At 47.8% G+C, this 19,990-nt stretch overlaps 1 protein-coding gene across 2 annotated transcripts in view; it reads left to right on the top strand.

Moving 5' to 3' along the window:
• Ubr1 (Ubr1 ubiquitin ligase) overlaps nucleotides 1-19,990 on the top strand; it is a 65,272-nt gene that overhangs the window by 327 nt on the left and 44,955 nt on the right. For both annotated transcript variants that reach the window (XM_084584846.1, XM_084584845.1), the window contains exons 2-7: nucleotides 3,875-4,353; nucleotides 5,328-5,498; nucleotides 12,426-12,549; nucleotides 12,878-13,105; nucleotides 13,908-14,030; nucleotides 15,385-15,529. In XM_084584846.1, the coding sequence (XP_084440972.1) occupies nucleotides 4,085-4,353; nucleotides 5,328-5,498; nucleotides 12,426-12,549; nucleotides 12,878-13,105; nucleotides 13,908-14,030; nucleotides 15,385-15,529 (1,060 nt within the window). In that variant the 5' untranslated portion in view covers nucleotides 3,875-4,084. The remainder of the gene's footprint in view (nucleotides 1-3,874; nucleotides 4,354-5,327; nucleotides 5,499-12,425; nucleotides 12,550-12,877; nucleotides 13,106-13,907; nucleotides 14,031-15,384; nucleotides 15,530-19,990) is intronic.

Raw genomic sequence — 19,990 nt, 5'->3', positions numbered from 1 at the left:
CCACAATTTTTTTTTTTTCTTTTCCTATCGGAGCGATGCCACGGCACCCGCTGCCAACTAGGCGACTGCGTCTCATTGTTTACATATCCCTTTTTTTTCTGTGGGGGAAAGAGAGACTCTCAGGGTCCGGAGAACAACCCGCAAGCATGGTTAAACTTGTCAGTGTGCTGCTACTCTCCGAGAATTTTGATGGACACGTAGTTGGGGCATCAGCTGTTCCTGCGGCATTCGTGTTCGTTGGTTGGTTGGAAAGCTATTGGCATGTTGAATTCATGTAGGAAGGGGCAAAGCGCTCTCGGATTTCAGAACATTTGGCTTCTGCCTTTAGAAGACGCGTCACCCGCACGTGCGGTGTCCCTCGGTACGGTGACGCGATTTATTGAATATTCTGTTCTTTCATTATGGGGCCGAACAACGGAGCTCGTAGACGACGACCGCAGAATTTCGTCGCGCGGAGCGCCGAATCATGCTGTGCTTGCGAAATCGCCTCGAGGGTGCGTGTGCGCGCTATAAATACGACAGCTGACGCGCGAGGAGAGAGTTGTCGTCGGGATGAATTTTAACACTGCCGTGATTGTGATCCGAGCTCCGTCTCGCTCGCCCCGGACGGGGCGGCCTCGGTAGCGTTTCCCCGTCCTTGACCTGTCGCTGTCGTGAGACGCGGCTAGGTTGTTACGCTTTGTTTACGCTTGACGATGGGAGGCTTGCTTTGCCCGCGTGCTGCTCACGCGACATCTGTCCGCGCCGATATGCGGTCGCAGTGTTCTCGCGTCTTTCGGTCTTATCGTCCCATCCGGAGCGCGCAGCAACGCGCCTGGAAGTGGAGCTAAACTAACGGAAGAAAGTGATGGTATGTTGCATTTATGCAACGTGGTATATACGTACCCAAGTAAAGGCGTGATGTGTAAATGATTCAGCTAACAGATTGCCGCCCCATATGCTCGCAGTGCTGGACTGCAGCCATAGCACGGCACAAAACTTGGATAGCAGAACATCAGAAATAAAATTTATTTTGTTGTGTTCGAAGCCTTTAAAGCATGGATTCTCAGTTCAGGGGACTAGCAGTGATATTCGTAAAAAATTGCCCACGATTACGTTATTTCCTAATGCGAAATTTGAGCGCAGCTCATCAGCTGTTTCACCTTTTCGATAAATTGAGGCAAAGATTTCGAGCAAGACACTATGTACAATTACAGACTTTTTTTTTTAATTTTTCACATGTATTCCTTCAAGTCGCTGCTAGCGCTGCCTCCGGCGACCCCCCTCCTTTCCTCGTGTTCTCCGGTTGCTGCGCGCGCTCCTGACCCCATCGTTCGCCGCTGAGTGTAACCCCCCCGCACCCCCCCCCCCCCCCCCATTTTCCTGCGAGGCTCCGGTTGCCGAAGCGCACGGCGCCGGCTCGAACTGGGGGGCGGAAGTGGTTACGAGGCCGACGACGCCAACGCCGCCGCGAAACCCAGGAACGGGCGCCAAAGAGCTGCGCTCTAAAATAACTAGCAGACTAATATGGCATTGTCTGTAGTATGCTGGTCAGCATTTACATGTTGTTTTGATTTCTGCAGTTGTGGTGGCTGATAAGTCTTGTCTGTATGATGGTTAGCTTGGGTTTGGATAGACGGACTTTTTTAGAATGGTTTATTACGGCTGCTCAGTATGATATGTCTTGGACATATATGGGCCTCTGCACAGACTGTAGCACCCATCAACTGGCTGTCTACTTTCCTGTGCCGGAGTACCCGAGTTCGATGGGTTCGATACGAGCCGCGGCGGCTGTGTTTGGATAGAGGGGAAAGGAAGAGGTGTCCGTGTGCTGTGGGATGTCAGCGCTAAAGATCCCCAGCTGGTCAAATTACTCCATAACCCTCCACTATGGCTCCTCTTTCTCTCTATCCACTTTCTCTCCCACCTTCATCCTCTCCCTTACGGCGTGGTTCAGGTGTCCACAGAAACAAGTGTGACAGATACTGCACCTTTCCTTTCCTGTGAACCAATTATTATTATTCCTTTTAAAAATGGAAGATTGCAAATGCTTCGTGAGTGGTCCTGAGACTGCCTACTTTGCTCTTTAGAAGCGTTTTAATAACGGCAGCATAAGCAACCAAGTACCACGACACAACTATTTAAAGCAAAGCTCCACTTATATTCGTTGACCCAATACAGCTGCAATATTAAGATGGCACCTACCGCGTTGACTTCTTTTTATCGAAATAGCTTCTTGGCTTGCCGGCCTTTCCCGGTGAAAAAACAATGTTAAAAAAAAAAAGCTATTAGGAGTGAAGGCATGAAATGGTTAAGGAATAAAATTATTTTGGTAAAAAAGAAAGTTTTGAGAATAGCTATTGCTTTTCCCTTTTTCATGTCGCTTGAAATTGTCCAAGCAGTAAAATAATTAGAACATCCACCAAAAGGCTGTTATATTTTTGCAATACCGTAAAGCTACTTCTTGAAATTTTCAAAGAAACCTCTGCTTTTGGCAGAGACCAAATGCTTTGTACAGAGTTGTTCATGTTACATAACTAAGGCGAGGTTCTTGGACTGTGGTCTTGACTGACAAGCTGTGACCGAGACTATCATTGGCATGCAGCATTATCAAATTGGTGTTTGGGTGCTTAAGAAGCACAGGACTTGCGAACATAGTTTGCTCCTTCCCTCCCCGCTTGAGTTGGGTAGCCATGTAATCAGAGTTGTTAACCTCTGAGCCTTCATTTCTCTTTTCTCTCACTCTGTCACAGTTATGGTGGCACAGGTTCCAAATCAATGTAGCCCTTAGGAACCTACTGGCTTTCAAAGGGTGCTGACATACTCCACATGTCATAGCTCCAGTGCGTTGTATGCATGTGAAATGCTACAGCTAAGGTAGTTGGTCCACAGTTCAGTTAAATTTGCTGAGTTGATTGAAATTGTCTAATTAAAGTCATGTAGCTGACGATATAGATGACAAGGTAGGATGGATAGCTATAGCATCCCTATAACAGCTTCAGCTATAGAAACACTACGGAAATGCATGACCACCTCATAAAGTGCCCGCATTCAATTAATGATTGGCAGTGTAGTGCCGCAATCTATTACAGGTAATTACAGCATGATGAGTAAAAAAAATAAAAGTAAACAAGAACACCTCGGCGGAGGAATGGGATACGTTGAGCAACGTCTCATGAGAGAACCAGTATTTTGGGGCTGACACTGCACCTTCTTCAGGGCTGTGTGGGTGGTGGCGACTGACGCATTTTTATGCTTTATTTTTGTCTACTGCCCCTGACTTTGGTCGGAGTGCGTCATCTTTCTGTGCCTCTAGAATAAAGTTGGGGTTTAAGCATGGATAGATTGTGGGACTCGGGGAAACGCATGAAAAGCCCTTCTATGTAAAAGTCCGCCCATCTTGGGCATTCTAATTGTGATTATCACATTTATTAAGGTGAAAGCCTTTCTAGGCTCATGGTGAAAATCTCGCTCACGGGAGATTTGTTCATGAGATGTGTCCGCGAGACTTCGCTTGACGTAATTTCCGTGGTAAGGACGTCGCACGAAATTCTGACGTTGGCGTAATTTCTCCGTTCAGATAGTCAGGCCTTCACCCTCGCATGTCGAGGAAAGGAGTGCTGAGATGCTGACGTTGGAAAAGACTGAGCCAAAGGAAGTGCAGAAAGAAATTGATTTATAAGTAGTACACAATCATGCAAGATAGCGGTAGGAGAGAGGGTGTAGAGAGAAGTAGAAGAAGAAGGAGGGAAAGGCTCATTGTGATTATCACATTGCATTTCACTCTTTTTCGGGCTGTTCTCCAGACCCTCTCTCGCTGTTTTAACTTATTTTTTAGATCCTCTGTCGCTGTTGTAACTTTTTTTTCCCCCTCCACTTTGTGCTTACTGTGCAGGACTGCTGTGCAGGGGTAAAAGTACTACACAGGGCTGGAGACAAGCGTGGACATGCTATTGCAGGCCAGTTGAAGAAGTGTGTTCATTGCGACATAGGAGGAAGTGGAGGAGCAGTTTGAGACATGCCTTCCACCTAGTGACTCAGAGAACACCATGCATCAGGCTTAGTGTGGGACCACACCCAGCTGCTCGTCTCTTTGTTTCTGAGCATGGAAGGTGATGATGGCGGAGGCGGCATGGCCCAGGCCCGACCGGGAGAGGAGGCGGATGTGCGCAGTCCATATGGATCGGAGGTGGACGCGGCTGTGGCTAGGTGGTTGAAGGCGCACGAGTGTAGCGCCCTGACCATCGAGGACCTGCGGGCGTTCTGGGCGACACATGTTCCACCCCTGCTAAGCCCACCGCCCAATTGCAGGCCCCTGGCGTTGGCGTACGATGAGGCAGCGCTCAAGCGGACCCTGCTCGACTCGCTCGAGAGGTGAGAGGATGCATTGAGCTTCCAAAGGTGGTCTTTTTTTGTGTAGTGCAGACTGTAACAGCAGAGCATGTTCTATACCTATTACTTTTATTGCGATAGCAATACTGCGCCAGATTTTGGCCCGTCGCGTCGTCCCTGGAAGTGCCACGTTTGACCTTGAACAGCCGTGAAGAAGGAGAAGAAGAATGCTCGGTTATGCTTTCGCTTTCGCTCCACATTCAATTCAGCAGCATTGAACCCTTCTCATTTATATGTGGGCTGGTAGCTTACGCTTGTGTGTCATACTCTTAAAGGATGAGCTTAAGTGTCCCCAATAATGTAGCACCTTACATTGATAGGGGAATAATATAGCAGGCAAAAAAAGCTTCCACCGTAGCTATCACAATTCAACTAGGATTAACCAGTTAAACCAAAACTAATTTTTTCTCGTTTGGCACGGAAAGGTGTCCTTTATAATGGGTGGACTTCTGTTCTTTTGACACTCAGCAATAGGCACCCCACTTACATGAAAATTGTGATTTACAAGTAATGCCAAATATGCGGTCATCACGCCTTTATCAAGAAAATATCTTTATCGTAGAACTAGGCACAACGATTGACTTTCTGCATGACGTTTTGTTTGGTAAATGTTTTTGCATGAGTAGCCCAAATACGGATTAGGCGCGCTAGGTCTGGTTTTCACTTTGGTTTTGGGTCACCCGTGCTCATTTGCATACACTCTTAAGCTACCACGCTGTTTGAAAGACCACGCAACACAGGTGCAGAGCCCCGCTTACCAAGCTGCATGAGTGTGCCCGCATGGCTTAGGGGTGCCACGTCAGACCAGGGATCCAAAGGGGCCAGTGGGTAGGCTGCTACAATGGTAGAAGTAAAAACACATTGAATTGGTTCTAGGTTTGCCGTAGAGAAGTCTGCGTTGTCTTTGTGTAGTGCAAACTCGGCTGGAACTATTTGTCTTCATGTGGCTGATGCAGGTTTGCCTGCGGGACGTCTGATCCGCGAGGCTACTTTGAGGAGCTCCGACGGATGGAGTCCCCGCCAACACTGTGTGGCCGGGTGTTCAAGTCAGGCGAGCCCACATACTCGTGCCGAGATTGTGGTCTGGACCCCACGTGCGTCCTCTGCGTCGACTGCTTCAAGAGCAGGTGCTTGATTGGTTGATCATGAAAGGGGTGGAGGGGGGGAATGCTGTTGGTCACTTTATTGTTTTCCTGTCAAATTTATGGGCTTCACTTTGGAAACACTGCTTATTTATTGTTATTACTTTTTTTTGAGCAAGTTGTTTTCAGGCAACATTAGCTTTCTGCTGGCGGGCTCCTGAATAATAGCCCCTTGTAGGGTCCTGGGTTTACCTGATGCTTTCTCTGGAAAAGTGATTATTGCTGTGTATTGTAGCTTTTTAAGTACATCAATGTGCTAGTAATTCCATGTTGCTGCCTTTGTGTGGTTTCTCATACTCCCGTTTTCAAAGCGTAACCATGGGGAAAAAATTGACTTAACCGTGCAAATGATGTTTGAAGCTCCCGGCAGGCTGAGCTTTGTAATTGCACAAGGTTGCACGAAGGTTGCCCCTCACTCTTAAGCATAGGACATTGAAAGTTAAGGTTCTGGTTAAGTCTTCTTTGGTTGGGAATCTACCACATTTACTCGAGTACAACACGCGACTTTCATGGGAGTAAAAATTGCCTAAAGATGGCACGAACATTAGTATGCGGTATACTACTCTCATCGGGATCTAATATGGCGGCTAGTACTTCTTACTCATTCCTAGTTTCTGGCTGCCTGGAGTTGATACTGTCCATGGTATTATTGACATCGCCTGCTGCAGTCCGGTATCAGTGCGGTGCGCCCTGTTGCCGCTGAAGGGGGACACGAAACTATGGAGAGAGCTGGGAAAAATGAACGCTTTAAATGCCCACTGTCCACCCTTCGGTTGAAAATATTTTCTTCCCAGGTGACTGTAAGACTTCACCCCCAGAACGCAAGGCTGCAAAATGTTTTTTAAAGAGTAATTAATAATGCAGTTACAGCCACCGCAGTCACCCAATTCTGTCGTGTTTCTCTCCTCCTGTTCCCTCGCAAAGGCTTTTCACTCTCCTACCCGGTTGTCTAGCTTTCGCAAGCCAAATTCCCCTTCCTTCTCTGAGTTTGGTGGGAGGTAGGGCGTGGTCTCTGCGTGTGCGGAAAAAAAAAAATATGAAACGGCGCGGAAGAGAGAGAGAGAGAGAGAGATATTTTAATGGCAACAGGAGATGTCTGCCTGGTGGTAAGCCTAGCATGCTACTCCTGATGAGGGTTGAGGGATGAGGGTGACAGAGTGTGGGAGGGGAAGGGGAAATAAATGAGAAAAAAAGAGAATCGGTGTCGCACACTTTCACACGCACATAAGCACACACAGATGAGTTTTAAAGGGTATTGATCAACCCTGTGTCCTTAAGAAAAGTTAACTTTCACATGCACATAAGCACACACAGATGAGTTTTAAAGGGTATTAATCAACCTTGTGTCCTTCAAAAAAGTTAGTAAGGCCTTGGTAGCTCGCGCAGCAGACGATCCGTCGCACCAAGGACCCAGGACATGTTCAAGGCGCAAGGTTGTTTCTTTAGGTAAGCGTAAATTATTGCGCAGTGTCCTGCGATGTGCAGTAAACCGTTGACAGGAGGTTACCAAATGTTCAAAATTTTCACACACATCACATGTAGAGCACAGAGGCCTGCTCGCTATGCCTATTTTATGTAGGAAGTAGTTTGTGTATGACACATTTAAGCGGATTCTGTGTAGACAGTTTCGATGCCACCTGTTCAAATTGTGAGGAATTCGAAAGACGCAAGTGGGATCTATTCGGTGTAGAGGTCGATATTGATGGTTCGGGTCACACCACAGAGAGCGTTGCAATCGCCATGGTTCAGTTGCTACAAGTCTTGCTGCATCTCTTCGTGAGAATGGTATTGAAATTGTCCTTGTGGAATCTTTTAGTTCTTTTGCAGTGGCGTCTGCGAGGTCGTTGCCCGCGATGCCGCAGTGAGCAGGTAACCACTGTAGCACAATGCTGTGACTCAGGTCATAGGCCTCTGTGTGTAGCTTATTTATGTCAATGACGAGCTCTTCCTGAATTCTTGATGATTTAAGCAATTGTAGTGCAGCGCGACAATCGCTGAAGATAACCCATGCTGCAGGGTGTTGTTGTAGAATATATATAATTGCTTCTTTCAGAGCTGTTAACTCAGTAGCCACAGCTGAAGTGCGATGACTGAGTGTTGCCGAGATTGTGGTGTGCATTGATGGTATCCACACGCCGATGGATGAAGAAATAGCTGTGACAGAGCCATCAGTATAGATGTGGCAATGATGACTGTAGCGTGCACAGATGTGCTCAAGGGCGAAGTATTTAAGCGCGGGTCCTGGGGTGTGGGCTTTTCTTTTGATGCCAGGTATAGTTGTCGAAATTTGCCATGAAGCAAACCTCCATGGTGGGAAAGATGACGGTACTGCGCGTTGATATTGCGCAGGCAGTAGATTGGAGAGTGATGTCATGCTTTGCTCTGAAAACGGGTGGGTAGGTTCACGTGCAAAGCGCAGCTGGGCGCGAAGCAGCTCCTGCGGTATCAGCACGGTTACAGACAGACGTCTGCTCTCCGCCAGAGTGCCCACTGTGGAACTGTTTTTTGGAAGACCAAGGCACACTCTCAAAGCTTTGACCTGCATGGCTTCAAGTAGTTTAATGCTTGACTGCGAGAGGCCTTGAAGAACAGGGAGGCTATAACGCAGAAGACCTTCACAAAGTGCTCCATAAAGCCGTAATAAGGAATCAGTAGAGCAGCCTCTTCTGGTCGTTGAGAGCATACGGAATATAGATACGTATGAAGAGAGTTTGGTCTTAAGTTGTTGAACGTGTGGTGACCATGAAAGAGACCTATCAAAGGTCACACCTAAAAATTTTTGATGGTTGACATACGGTATAGGAGTGCCAGCAACTTTCAGTACATAACGGGAGAGATCACGTCGTGAAAATGAAATTGCTGCGCACTTTTCTGGAGATATAACAAGACCTCGCTTGTTTAAAAATAATGCAATGCCAACTATTGCTTTTTGTAGCCGAGCATGCACAATGCGCCTGTTTCTTCCGGAGCACCATATGCAGATGTCATCTGCGTAGAGGGAGATTTGAACAGTAGGTGGCAAGGACCTGTCCAAACCAAGAAGAGATATATTGAAGAGGGTTGGACTTAAAATCCCTCCCTGAGGAACGCCACGAGACACATGATGTAAGGACGTGTCACCTAGATCCGTTGACATGTAAATGGTCCTATCACGAAGATAATCAGAAAGCCAGTTATACATTCGTCCAGCAATGCCAATTGAACGCAAGGCTGAATGAATCGCCTCGTGCGTGACATTATCAAATGCTCCTTTAACGTCAAGAAAAACGGCAATAATTAGAGACCGCTCAGCTTTGCTGCGCCTGACACAGTTGGCAAGAGCAATAACATTATCAATACTGCTTCGGCCTTTTCGGAAGCCAGACATTGATGGAGGGTAAATTCCCCTATTCGTCAAGTCCCAGGTAAGGCGTGAATGAACCATTTTTTCCATCAATTTCCCAACACAGCTTAGCAGTGCAATGGGACGATAAGCGTTTAGATCAATTGATGGCTTACCAGGTTTAAGAACGGGTATTACGCGCGCAGTCTTCCAGCTCTCTACAAGGCTTCCAGCTATCCAAGAGTTGTTATAGATGGTAAGCAGCTGAGTTTTGGCTTTTCTTCCAAGACGCGACAGCGAAGTGTAGCTAACATGGTCAGGCCCTGGGCAAGATCTTTTGTTGGTAACTGCTAGCGCAGCTTGAAGTTCTTCCATAGTGAACAATTCGTCTAGGAAAGAAGTGTTGGGCGACGGGACAAAGGTGGGGAGCACATTTTGCAGTGAAGGAGCTGCTAATGGAGCAATCATCTTTGAACAGAAAGTCTCTGCTACATGAAGACAAGTAGTATTGGCATTTAGAGCCACACACTTGAAAGGATGTAGTTGTGAAGGCTGACTTCTTAAGCTTCGTACAATACTTCATACTTTAGATAGTGGCTTTCTAGGATCTAATTTTGCACAAAAAGATATCCATTTCCTTCTTTCTAGCTTGTCCAAATGGCGTTGAACGTGTTTTTGTGCTCGCCTAGAAGTCCGGATATCGTCTCTAGAAAGTGTCTTGCGCGCTCGTCTTTCTGCTCTGCGACATATTGCTCGAAGTTTTTCATATTCAGCGTCAACAGCTGAGTACACCTTTGGCAGGTGGAGGACTCTCGTGTGCAATGTTTGAGCATGTGCTACTGCAGCAATGAAGGAGTCATAATTTAAGTTTGACAGATCCTGCTTTTCTACGGCATCAGCGAAAGCTTCCCAGTTCGTGTAGCGAACTTTATGCCGCTGAGAGGCGAGAGAAAAGCCACAAACCTTAATATATGTAGGTAGGTGATCGCTGCCATGAGTCTCGATGTCCACAGACCAGGTTGTTGAAGCTGACAGATCAGCAGAGATCATGGAGATATCAAGAGCACTGGACCGTGCTCCTTGATAGTAAGTTGCTTGGCCGTCGTTGAGAAATAATAAATTGTTAGAAAGTGCGAAGTCGAATAGCTGCCGGCCTCTGGCTGTCGATCTGACGCCTCCCCAAGCAGGATGATGTGCGTTGAAATCTCCCGTTATAATGTGTGGCACAGGGGTACTTCGCATGATATCTTGTAGGCGTTCAATATTGAAATTAGCACGAGGTGGTATGTAGGCAGCAATTACTGTAAACTGCATGTTCATGCACTTTAAAGTGGCTGCAACATACTCATTATGTGGATCAGATGGTATGGGATGCTGGATGAAGTTGACGTCTTTCCGGATAGCCAGAAGAACTTTACTGAGGTCTGTACCAGTTGTTGATTGCAGTACTGTGTAGCCTGAGAGACGGATTGTAGTATTAAGCCGAGATTCTGGTATAGCAATTATAGGGAAACGATGCTTGAAGACGAAGTGTCGAAAGTCAGAGAGACGGGGGCGGAGGCTGCAGGCATTCCATTGAAAGATGGTGGCCTTATTTCGGATGGCTTGCACGCTGGGTGGAGCAGACGACTGATTGTCTGCTACCGCCATTGCGCGAGGAGAGGAGATATGAAATCAAGAATTGTAAGGATGGCTTTCGCCACCGGCGAGGAGAGTGGTATAAGAAAAGCACGAACAGCCTCAACAAGTGAGCACAGTTGGGAACTAGAAATGTCAGAGTTTCTGCGAATAGAGGTTTCGCATGAGTGGTTCCGGGATGCACACCTTGAATGAGGCTGCTGTACAGTAATTTTTTGTGGGCTTGGTACAGATGGTTGTTGAACCGCTGATTGTTTTGGAAGAGGAGGAAATTCAACCACGTCATCAATTCTTGGATGACTAGCATCATCTTTCTGCGACTGTCCTTGTGATTTCTTTCCCGTCAATGGTTTTTTTTCTGTGATGACTACTCCTGATTTGATTTTGGTCAATTAAAGCAGCTTTTGCTGACTTGTAGTCGGTATTGTTGGATATCTTGTACTTATAGATTAGTTTCTCCTTTTGGTAGGCAGTGCAGCTGGAAAATGTTGCCTCATGCTGCTTTCCGCAGTTGGGACAAATGGGGATGTCACTTGGGCACGTGGTACGGTCATGATTTCCCCCACAGCGTGGGCAGCGCAAGGCTAGCCTGCAAGCAGTAGTCACATGGCCGAAGCGCTGACATCTACGCAGTGGCGCGGAAGCGCGCGCCACTGCGTTCAGTCCGACCGCGGCGAGGGAAAAGCGCGCAGCAAGCGGTGGACACAATTAGTGGTGTACGCCCATCCTTCGCCAGTCAGTCAACGAGATGGACCAATGGATGTCGTTTGCGACTACGATGTCTGGTTTCCTGACGGGAGGATGAGAGAGCGTTGATTTGTATTTTTGCTGCTTTGCGGCGCGCATATCGCTGTAGCATTTTGCACAGCCGGTACCTGATCTAAGCACTGGGCTCTTTTGCTTAAAAAGTCATTCCCTGAACAGAGAGCCTTTAAAATTAGGTGGTGATGTTTGATGGGGTGCACGGTGATTGGGTTGCCTTACGTGCTTTGCCTATTCCTCCAATGGCAAGCAAAAAGGCCTAACGCAGTTCGAAGCCAGGAGGGGCTTGATTGAGTAAATGCATTTAAATATTCCTGCTTTCCTTGTACAATAGAAGACTGGAACCGACTTCCACCTTGCCTAACAAATAGCTTCGACTCGATGGACCTAATTGATTCTTGACAACCTGGGGCTAGCCTGCTCAGATGTTGGTGCTTTAAATGATATTTCTGCGTGTTTGAAAAAACGATCTTTTCTCTTTTCAACTGCCGTGCTTATTGATATATTCCTTTGAATATTGTTCAAAGTGTTCGGTTATGTTTTCCCTGGCTACTATTGTGTTCTGTGTGCATTTTTGTTTTGTTCCCAATTTTTGCGATAATATCCATTGTTGACTCTCCCACTAGGGCCCATCAAAGGGCCTGCAGTATATTGTAAATAAATAAATAAATAAAGCTCTGGGAAAGAGCATCGATTTTCGCTTCCAAGACAAACAGGCATCAGCTGGGAAGCAATTGAGGCCGTGAAGCGGTTTGCTTTATCTTGACAGAGTACCTAGTTTCAATAAAGGATAATTGCTGCTAGAAAAATTTTTTTATCAAAGCATGAAAATGTGATGTTTATTATGATTGAAGGCTTTGCACATTTTTCTTTTGCCCGCGAAAGAAATGGGTACTCGTTATGATCGAGGGGGCAGTAGTATTGAGTAAGTATGGTGACTAGCCCCTTTTCTTTAAACAGCGTTTCTGGAAACTGAGGGTTGGCCTTAGTGAGAATTTGTCAGTACGCTCTAGTTGCTGTAGAAGCCAAGTTCTGTGGGTTTATTTGATGCATTATGTTGATGGGTCGGGGCATAGAATGCAAATGGGAAATGACTGGTATATTGACAGTCCGTACTCGCAAAATTTTTATATAATTCTAGCAACATTCACAAAATTGTACATGTGCTGTCGTTTCTGTTGATGTTGCAGTGATCACAAAAACCACAAGTACAAGATGAGCATGAGCTGCGGGGGTGGCTACTGTGACTGCGGTGACCTTGAAGCGTGGAGGTCGTCGCCATTCTGTGAGACGCATGGGCGTTCCAGCAAGCAGGTGAAATCACAAGTGGTTCACTTCTAGGTGTCGTGATGCCGGTGAGACGCGAACAAAAAACAGGATGGGTCCAGAATTGATGGAGCATGCGCAGTTACCTTGGATGCCTGGAAAGTAGGGGCGTGGGAATATCGAAATAGAATCAAATATGAATAGTATGAGAAAAAAATGCCTTCGAATATCGAATATCTGATCAGTGCATCTAAAAAAAAATGGAAAATTAAAAAACAGGAAACATTGTTCATCTTGTTTATTTCATAATTCTAGCGTATTTGCCAACAAAATTAAACTAATGGTAGTGTAAGCCTTCGGGGTCCTTGAAATGCAGGAGGCTAAGGAAGAAGATGAGGAGGAGCCTAACCCTCTGGACCGTCTTCCCCCGGACCTGGTGAGCCGAGTGGAGCTGGTGCTGCGGGCGGTGCTGTTCTACTGCCACCAAATGCTCACGTGGGCCAAGTCCACTGAACTGCCCCCCGACCTGGCCCTGGCCCCACAGGGCACCCCGGACACCTATGTCACTATGCTCTTCAATGACGAGACGCACACCTACGAACAGGTTCGTGTGTCGCCTCGTGGACCTATTGCTTGTGTCACTTCAGTGCCATGGACATTCACATTCGGGCTGGCTTGATTAAAAGGAGAACTGTCCCATCTGTACTTGCCATGTGGCCGTGTTGCTGAGCTGTAATCATTTGCTGTGTTTAAAAGTCATTGGGGCAAGTCATTTGGAATTTTTGTGGGGTTCCTCCTTTGAGATTGAGCACAGTGCTTCAAACACAGGGCCACTTTATTCTCCTTACAGAGATCCGCTCGGAATATATAGTTAATGGAGGAGTACAACTGTCAACTTTACTTGGTCCTTGCTCGCAGTTAAGGTCAGCTACTGAGTTACTGACGGCAACCTGTGTGTAATGAAAATTGCAGACATTTTACAGTTTCATTATATAACTAGGTTTAACTATATGCATAGTGAGGTATAGTGAGGATGGCTGCAATGGGAGCTTGTTGGTGACACTCTTTGCGAAGTAGATGTCAGACCAGCCAGTCATGCCCTATGTGTTCCTTATCTCCTCTTTTTCATGCTTTCTTACGAGCACTCGCTGGCATTCTACTTTATCTGATGGTTTATTCCAAATTACTGCTGTACCGCTTTGATTTGTAGACCGACATCGTGTTCACAAAGGGGCCACTCGTGGAGGCTGCAGCAATGGGGGGAAAGTAGGCTTAGTGCCCATAGGAATGCATGGAAACTAAAATTTTTAACCTTATACGTGCTGGACCTTCAGTTACTGTGCGGTGTGAGGGAGGCCTATAAATCTGGTGTGGCACAAGTTTTATGACGGCGGTGTTGAATGCAGGTAATCCAGACGCTGAACAGGGCCATTGAGTGTTCCCACCGGGAGGCCATTGACTATGCCACTACGGTGGACCGGGAGGGCCGCAGCCTGGTCCGCAGCTCCACTTTCGGCGACTGCCTACAGGTGGGTTGTTGTGCCTTTCACCCACCTTTGGATGCTTGCAGTGCCGGTTTACAGTTGTGGAATTTTTGTGCAATACATTGGGAAGAGCTTTTGGCATCGTCACTGGCAATAGACTGAGTGTAAAAGCATGAGGGCTCTTAGGGTTGCGTTTGGTGCATCTTTTGAGTAATGGTATCAACGAGGATATATGACTCAATGTGATGAGATCAGCTTAGCATGAGGAAAAGAATGGCATTGCTCCTTTGTTGCTTTCTGACAAAAAATTTGCGTTTGGGTTAAGTTGCCATTCATGGGGAAATCGTGGACCATCCACATTTTGACATTAAAACATGGATGGCAGTTTTGTGTATTCTCATTTACTGTATAAACCGGAACATTGGTTGAGATTTTTTCTCAAAACAAGCAAGCCAAAGTCACCCCTTGTCTTATACATCAGCCTTTAGCAGAATTTGGGGCACTGTCTGGCAACAGGTGGCGTGCCTGCTCGTGAAGGACAGTGAGAGAGTAGAACTTTTGATTTACACCACCGAAAACTATCAGCATCCTGCAGTTGTTGACATTTTTTTTTTTTTTTTGTCCCAAGTGCATGTATCTTCACATGCGCTCTTTCGTTCGACCTATGGGAATATAAAATACCTCTTTATCAATCAATAGTGGCATGTGGAGGCAGTTTACAGTGGCTTTCCAGAAAAGGTGATGTTCTCTGGAGCGAACGGCAACATGGCTGCTCTCCCAGCGACAGTTCGCAGATTTGGCATTTCAAAAAAGAATGTGTGGTGTCGTGAACACCGTGCCCTCTTATGCAGCTTACACGCAGCTTTTCAAGAAATGCTGCGTAAGCAACACGCTCAATGGAAATAGATGACATACTCTGGGAGGTGGTGAGCAGCAAAGAGCCATCTTTCGACGACACTGCTGAAAGTTTGGAGTGAGATTGTAGCTCCGATGATGCAGGGACATAGCTGATGTAAATATATGGGCTTCTCCACTTTTTTTTTTTTTTTGGTTTTGTTTTTATTTTTTCCACTTCAAGGCAAGGGGTTAACCAATATTCCCACTCGACCTATAATACGGTTTATACTGTATATATCAAGCAGGCGTCAAATTTCAATCTTGTGGTATCTACCTGGCGTTATGGGAGAGGTCAAAAGAGGCAGTATGTCAGAGTTGTTCTCTGCTTCTTGGCTTTGCCGGCTTCTGTGTTGCGTTTTGGTCGCTTCCTCATGCATTGTTTGGTCACTGCCACAGTACCGTCATTGCTGTGGCTGGCCAGAGTGCTAATAGGGGATGATAGAGGCCTGCCATTTAATACTGTTTTAAGGGCTGAGCCCTGCGGTGTGATTACCATGTGCAGGTGAAGCAGCACATTGAGCGCATCACCTCCCGCCATGGCAGCCGGCCCCTGCGGGTGTTGGTCATGCACTCCTCGGTGGTGGCGCACCAGACGTTCGCCATGCGCCTGCTCAACTGGCTCCAAGGTTTCCTCTCACAGTGCCAAGGTCAGTTAATCGCGCCAGTGGCATTGGGTGTTCCTTGTCTGGTCTCTGGGGTGTGTGCAGTGGCCATTGTAGTGGAAAGTGGTTTATAGACTGTCCTGCACACTACACAGGTGACACTACAGTCAAACCCACTTATAACAATACCGGTTTTAATAATATTGTTACCGGGAAACGCGAGACCAAAGTGATGTGCTCACTGACAAAGACGACGATCAAGGAACGCAGGCACGACGAAGCGTTGAAAAAGAGAACGACGCTGAGAGAGCGGATTCTGCACGGTTACCGAAGTCTTGTGTCGAGTTCAGCCCATCGCAGTGCCGTCACGTTAAGTACATCCCCGTAACATCTTGGTGGAGGTCGCGGGTTCGACACAATCTGACGCTGGATCTCCGCAGTGGCCGTCACATCGGAACCGTCACGATGACAACCGACGCGGCTCCATCAACCTCCGCAACTCCAACTGTCGTCGTAGCCCACCCCCGTGACCCTGGCACATTCTGCGGTACAGATGAGGTCGACGTCGAGGACTGGCTTTCGCTTTATGAGCGTGTTAGCCAGCACAACAGGTGGGACGCCACGCTGATGCTGGCCAGTGTCATCTTCTACCTTACTGGAACGGCACGCGTGTGGTTCGAAACACACGAAGCAGATATACCCTCTTGGGATGATTGCAAACAAAAACTCTGTGACCTGTTCGGAAAACCGGTTGGCCGTCAACTTGCCGCCAAGAGGGACCTCGCCACACGTGCCCAGACATCTACCGAGCCTTATATTACGTATATACAAGACGTTCTGGCCCTCTGCAGAAAAGTCGAAAAAGACATGACAGAACCTGATAAGGCGGGGCACATCCTCAAAGGCATAGCCGACGATGCTTTCAATCTTCTACTCTGTCGGGACTGCTCTACGGTTGACTCCGTTCTGCAAGTTTGTTGACATTTCGAGCAGGCCAAACACAAACGCATTGCACATCGCTTCAATCGGCTCCCCAACACTGCCCCTAGCTCCACGTGCGAGGATCTGCCGACCCTAAGGCAGCCTTCCAACACTGAAAATGTGACCCGCATCGTGCGTCGTGAACTGGAAGCGCTCGCTCCTGCTGCATCCAACCCGCCCTCTTCGGACAGTAACCTAGCGACGATATCCCTCATTCAAGCCGTCGTTCGTCAAGAGGTTGCTAACTTGGGCGTCCCCTATAGCCACAACGTGGAACACCCCAGTTCGAGCCTCATCCCTCCCATGGTCGCCCACGCTGCGCCCCGCAACACCTACACGCCACGCTACCGATACCGCAATCCTGAGGAGTGGCGCACCCCTGACGACAGGCCGATCTGTTTCACGTGCTCACGTGTTGGCCACATCTCTCGCCACTGCCGCAGCCGCTGGACATCACCACCTCGACGTTTCCCTTACGTTGACCGCTACTCCGATTACGGTCACCGCCGTTTCACGCCTCGTTATGAGCCGCCCCGCACCGATAACACTCCGCCTCCTTCTGTGTCCAGTCGCTCTCCTTCGCCGCCAGCCCGCCGTTCCCGTTCACCTCTTCCTAACCGCAGTTCCTCGCCGTCCTCTGCCGGCCGCTTCACGGGAAACTAGCCGATGCAGCTCCCGGAGGTGACGCTGCATTGGTACCCCGACCTGGAAATCCTCTGCCCATGTCAAATATTACAATCGTTAATGGCTGCGCTGTCAGGTTTGCCACGTGTTCTATGGTAAAATAAACTGCTTATTACAATGGTGCCATATTGTTAAGTACTCGGTATATAACGGGAGTGTTTATTTGTAGTCCAAGCGCTGCGAGTCCGCAGGGCACACCAGCACCCCAGCTTTTATTTCATCTACTTCTCTCCAGCTTCTTTCTTGTACTGACATCCCAAAGCACATGACAATATTAATAATTACCATCGGTTATATCAGTTAAATATGGTCACTGAAAGTCAACAGAAACGCGGCGACCACAAAAGCGCGTGTACGTGGAGATGCTGACAATACCGATGCAGCGACAATAAAAAAAATAGTTGTGGTTTAGCTCTGGTTAACCCTACTTGAATTGCAAAAGCAATGGCGGAAGCTTCTTCTGCGTGCTACATTATTTTCCTATCACGTCCTATCAGTGTGAGGTGCTACATTATTGGGGACACCTAAGCTCATCCTTTAAGAGTATGACGTGAGAGTGTAAGCTACCAGCCCACATATAAAGTTATGCTTCAGCCAAGCCGTATGGACATGCCTGCGTGTCGTAGGGGTAACGAGAATGCAAACGGTTCTGGCAGGCTGATTCTGATATCACCCTCCCATATGAAAGGAGCGACCAGAGTTAGCAGCTCCTGCCCGTGGCATAGGAGTAACGTGAATTGAAATATCATGGCTGGTTGATTTTTTTATGAGGAGACCGTAGCTACACCTTTTTATGACGTAGCTGCGGCCACCCGAGGTCTTGTAAACCTACCGCAGTGTAGCTCTTGCTACAAAAAAATCGGGACTGAGTGCGTCTAGCCAATGCGTTGGTGGGGTGCGCCAGGGAAGCTTGCATTTTCAGAGACTTAGGGGAGGACGGAGCGCTTTTTCACATAAAGGAGGAGGGAAGGCGTAAGGCGCTGCTAGGAACGGCCATTCTGAGGGAGGGCTTTGAGTGCTCCCCCTCAAGACCGCCCGTGGCCTAGGTACTAGCGTCCTCTCTGCCTCTGTACGATGGAGCAGTCCAATTTGAGGGTGTGCTGACGGTGCACTGCACTATTCTGCCCTATTTGCTTTCTCCAGGCTGTTCCACATGTTTTGTGGCAGGCATGCTGCAGCGTTCATGCGAGTGCTTCTAGCACGGTTTTCCAAGTGTGCCATCATTGTTGCTACAGTCTTGCTGGCCCTGGATTTTCCATGAACAGCAATGGAGGACCCTCCTTCAGGAAGCGTGACACAACCAGTGCAGAAGAGGAAGCAAACGGCAATGTACGTGAGCGCAAGACAGCGTAAAAGTGTGCAACTTGATGCGCGAGTATGGCCTGATGCAACTGACAGTATAGTCAATCATCCGCAATGTGCTCAAGATTGAGAACGAAAGTGATGCCAGTGCTGCCCTTGCAATGGACGATGGCCAGAAAAGGGTTCGACACGGGCCCTACAAAGACAGAACAGGCGCTCCGCCAGTGGTTCCTGAACGCCCGTGCAGCGAATGTGCCGATTAGTGGCCCAATTTTAGCGGAGAAGGCGAAGCACTTTGCATACTTCCTGTGCAACACCGATTTCCAGCCTGGTGGTGGTTGGATTCAGCGGTTCAAGGAGAGACATGGAATCGTCTACAAGGCAGGATCGCTCGATGTCGTCGCTAGGCAGAAGGGCTCAAGACATTAGGAAACACTGCCCTGCATCTGAGAAGCATATGTGGACCAGGACTTGTACAGTGAGGACGAGACGGCTGTTTTTTCAGATGCTACTGTCTTTGACGCACGCTGTCAAAGGCGATCCCTGTAAGGGCTGCAAACAAAGCAAATAGCGCGTGACCGTTTAAATGTGTGCCAACATGGACGGCAGTGACAAGTGCCCCACTCTCGTTTCCCCACTGTTTTCGTGGTGCCACTAGAATCCCGGTTTGCTACCGTCGTAACGGGAAGGCATGGAGGACGCGCCAACTTTTCCGCAAATGGCTGGTTGAGTTTGATCAGTGCATGCAGTGTGAAGGCAAGAAAGTGGCATTGGTGCTCGACAAAAGAACGCCGACCGGCGCTAGACTTGAAGGTCTTGCTCTTGATGGCAGTGCAGTTCATTTTTGGAGCATGGGCAGAAGTAAGCTCCTCCACCATCATGAATTGGAAGGCGGGCTTCGCTGGGGATGCTGGCGAAGCTGAAGTTCTCGAAGCTCCTGAGGACACAGCGATGATCGAACTTTGGTCCACAGTGAGTGGTAGTGACGGTGATGCATCGGGACTTGAGGAATTTTTGCATGCCGACGATACAGTTGTGACAGATATAGAGCTGACAGACAAGGCTATTGTCGCATCAGTCAGTGGCACAGAGAACAGGGACAGTAGCAACAAGAACGAACCAGAACCTGTGCGGGTTGCGTCTCGCCAGGAGGCTTTGAGAATGATAGACTCCCTAGGGGACTTTGTTTTTGCTAAGAACCTTCCACTGCACTATGTTGAGCAGTTGGATGCCCTGCGGAAAGATGTCGACGCTTACGGATTATGGGTTTCTTCCCATTGTGAAATAAAAAGTGTAAGCTACCTCGTCCTCATTAAATGTGTAGTTTATAATGTTTTCTTTGTGTTTTTGGCCTGACCCGGTTATAACAATTATTGGTTATAACAATGATATTTTCTTGGCACTTCAATGTTGTTATAAGTGGGTTTGACTGTATTTACAATGGTGCATATTGGCAATATACAGCCCCAATATTGGCACTGCATTGACAATGCACTGGTCCAATGTTGGATCCGACATTCTTCACCACAGTACCGGTAT

Source organism: Amblyomma maculatum, chromosome 11 (assembly GCF_055883805.1).
Source record: "Amblyomma maculatum isolate TAMU_Amacu chromosome 11, ASM5588380v1, whole genome shotgun sequence".
NCBI classification, from domain to species: domain Eukaryota; kingdom Metazoa; phylum Arthropoda; class Arachnida; order Ixodida; family Ixodidae; genus Amblyomma; species Amblyomma maculatum.
The sequence above is the reverse complement of the archived record's forward strand: the minus strand, read 5'-3'. Positions and strand labels throughout refer to the sequence as shown.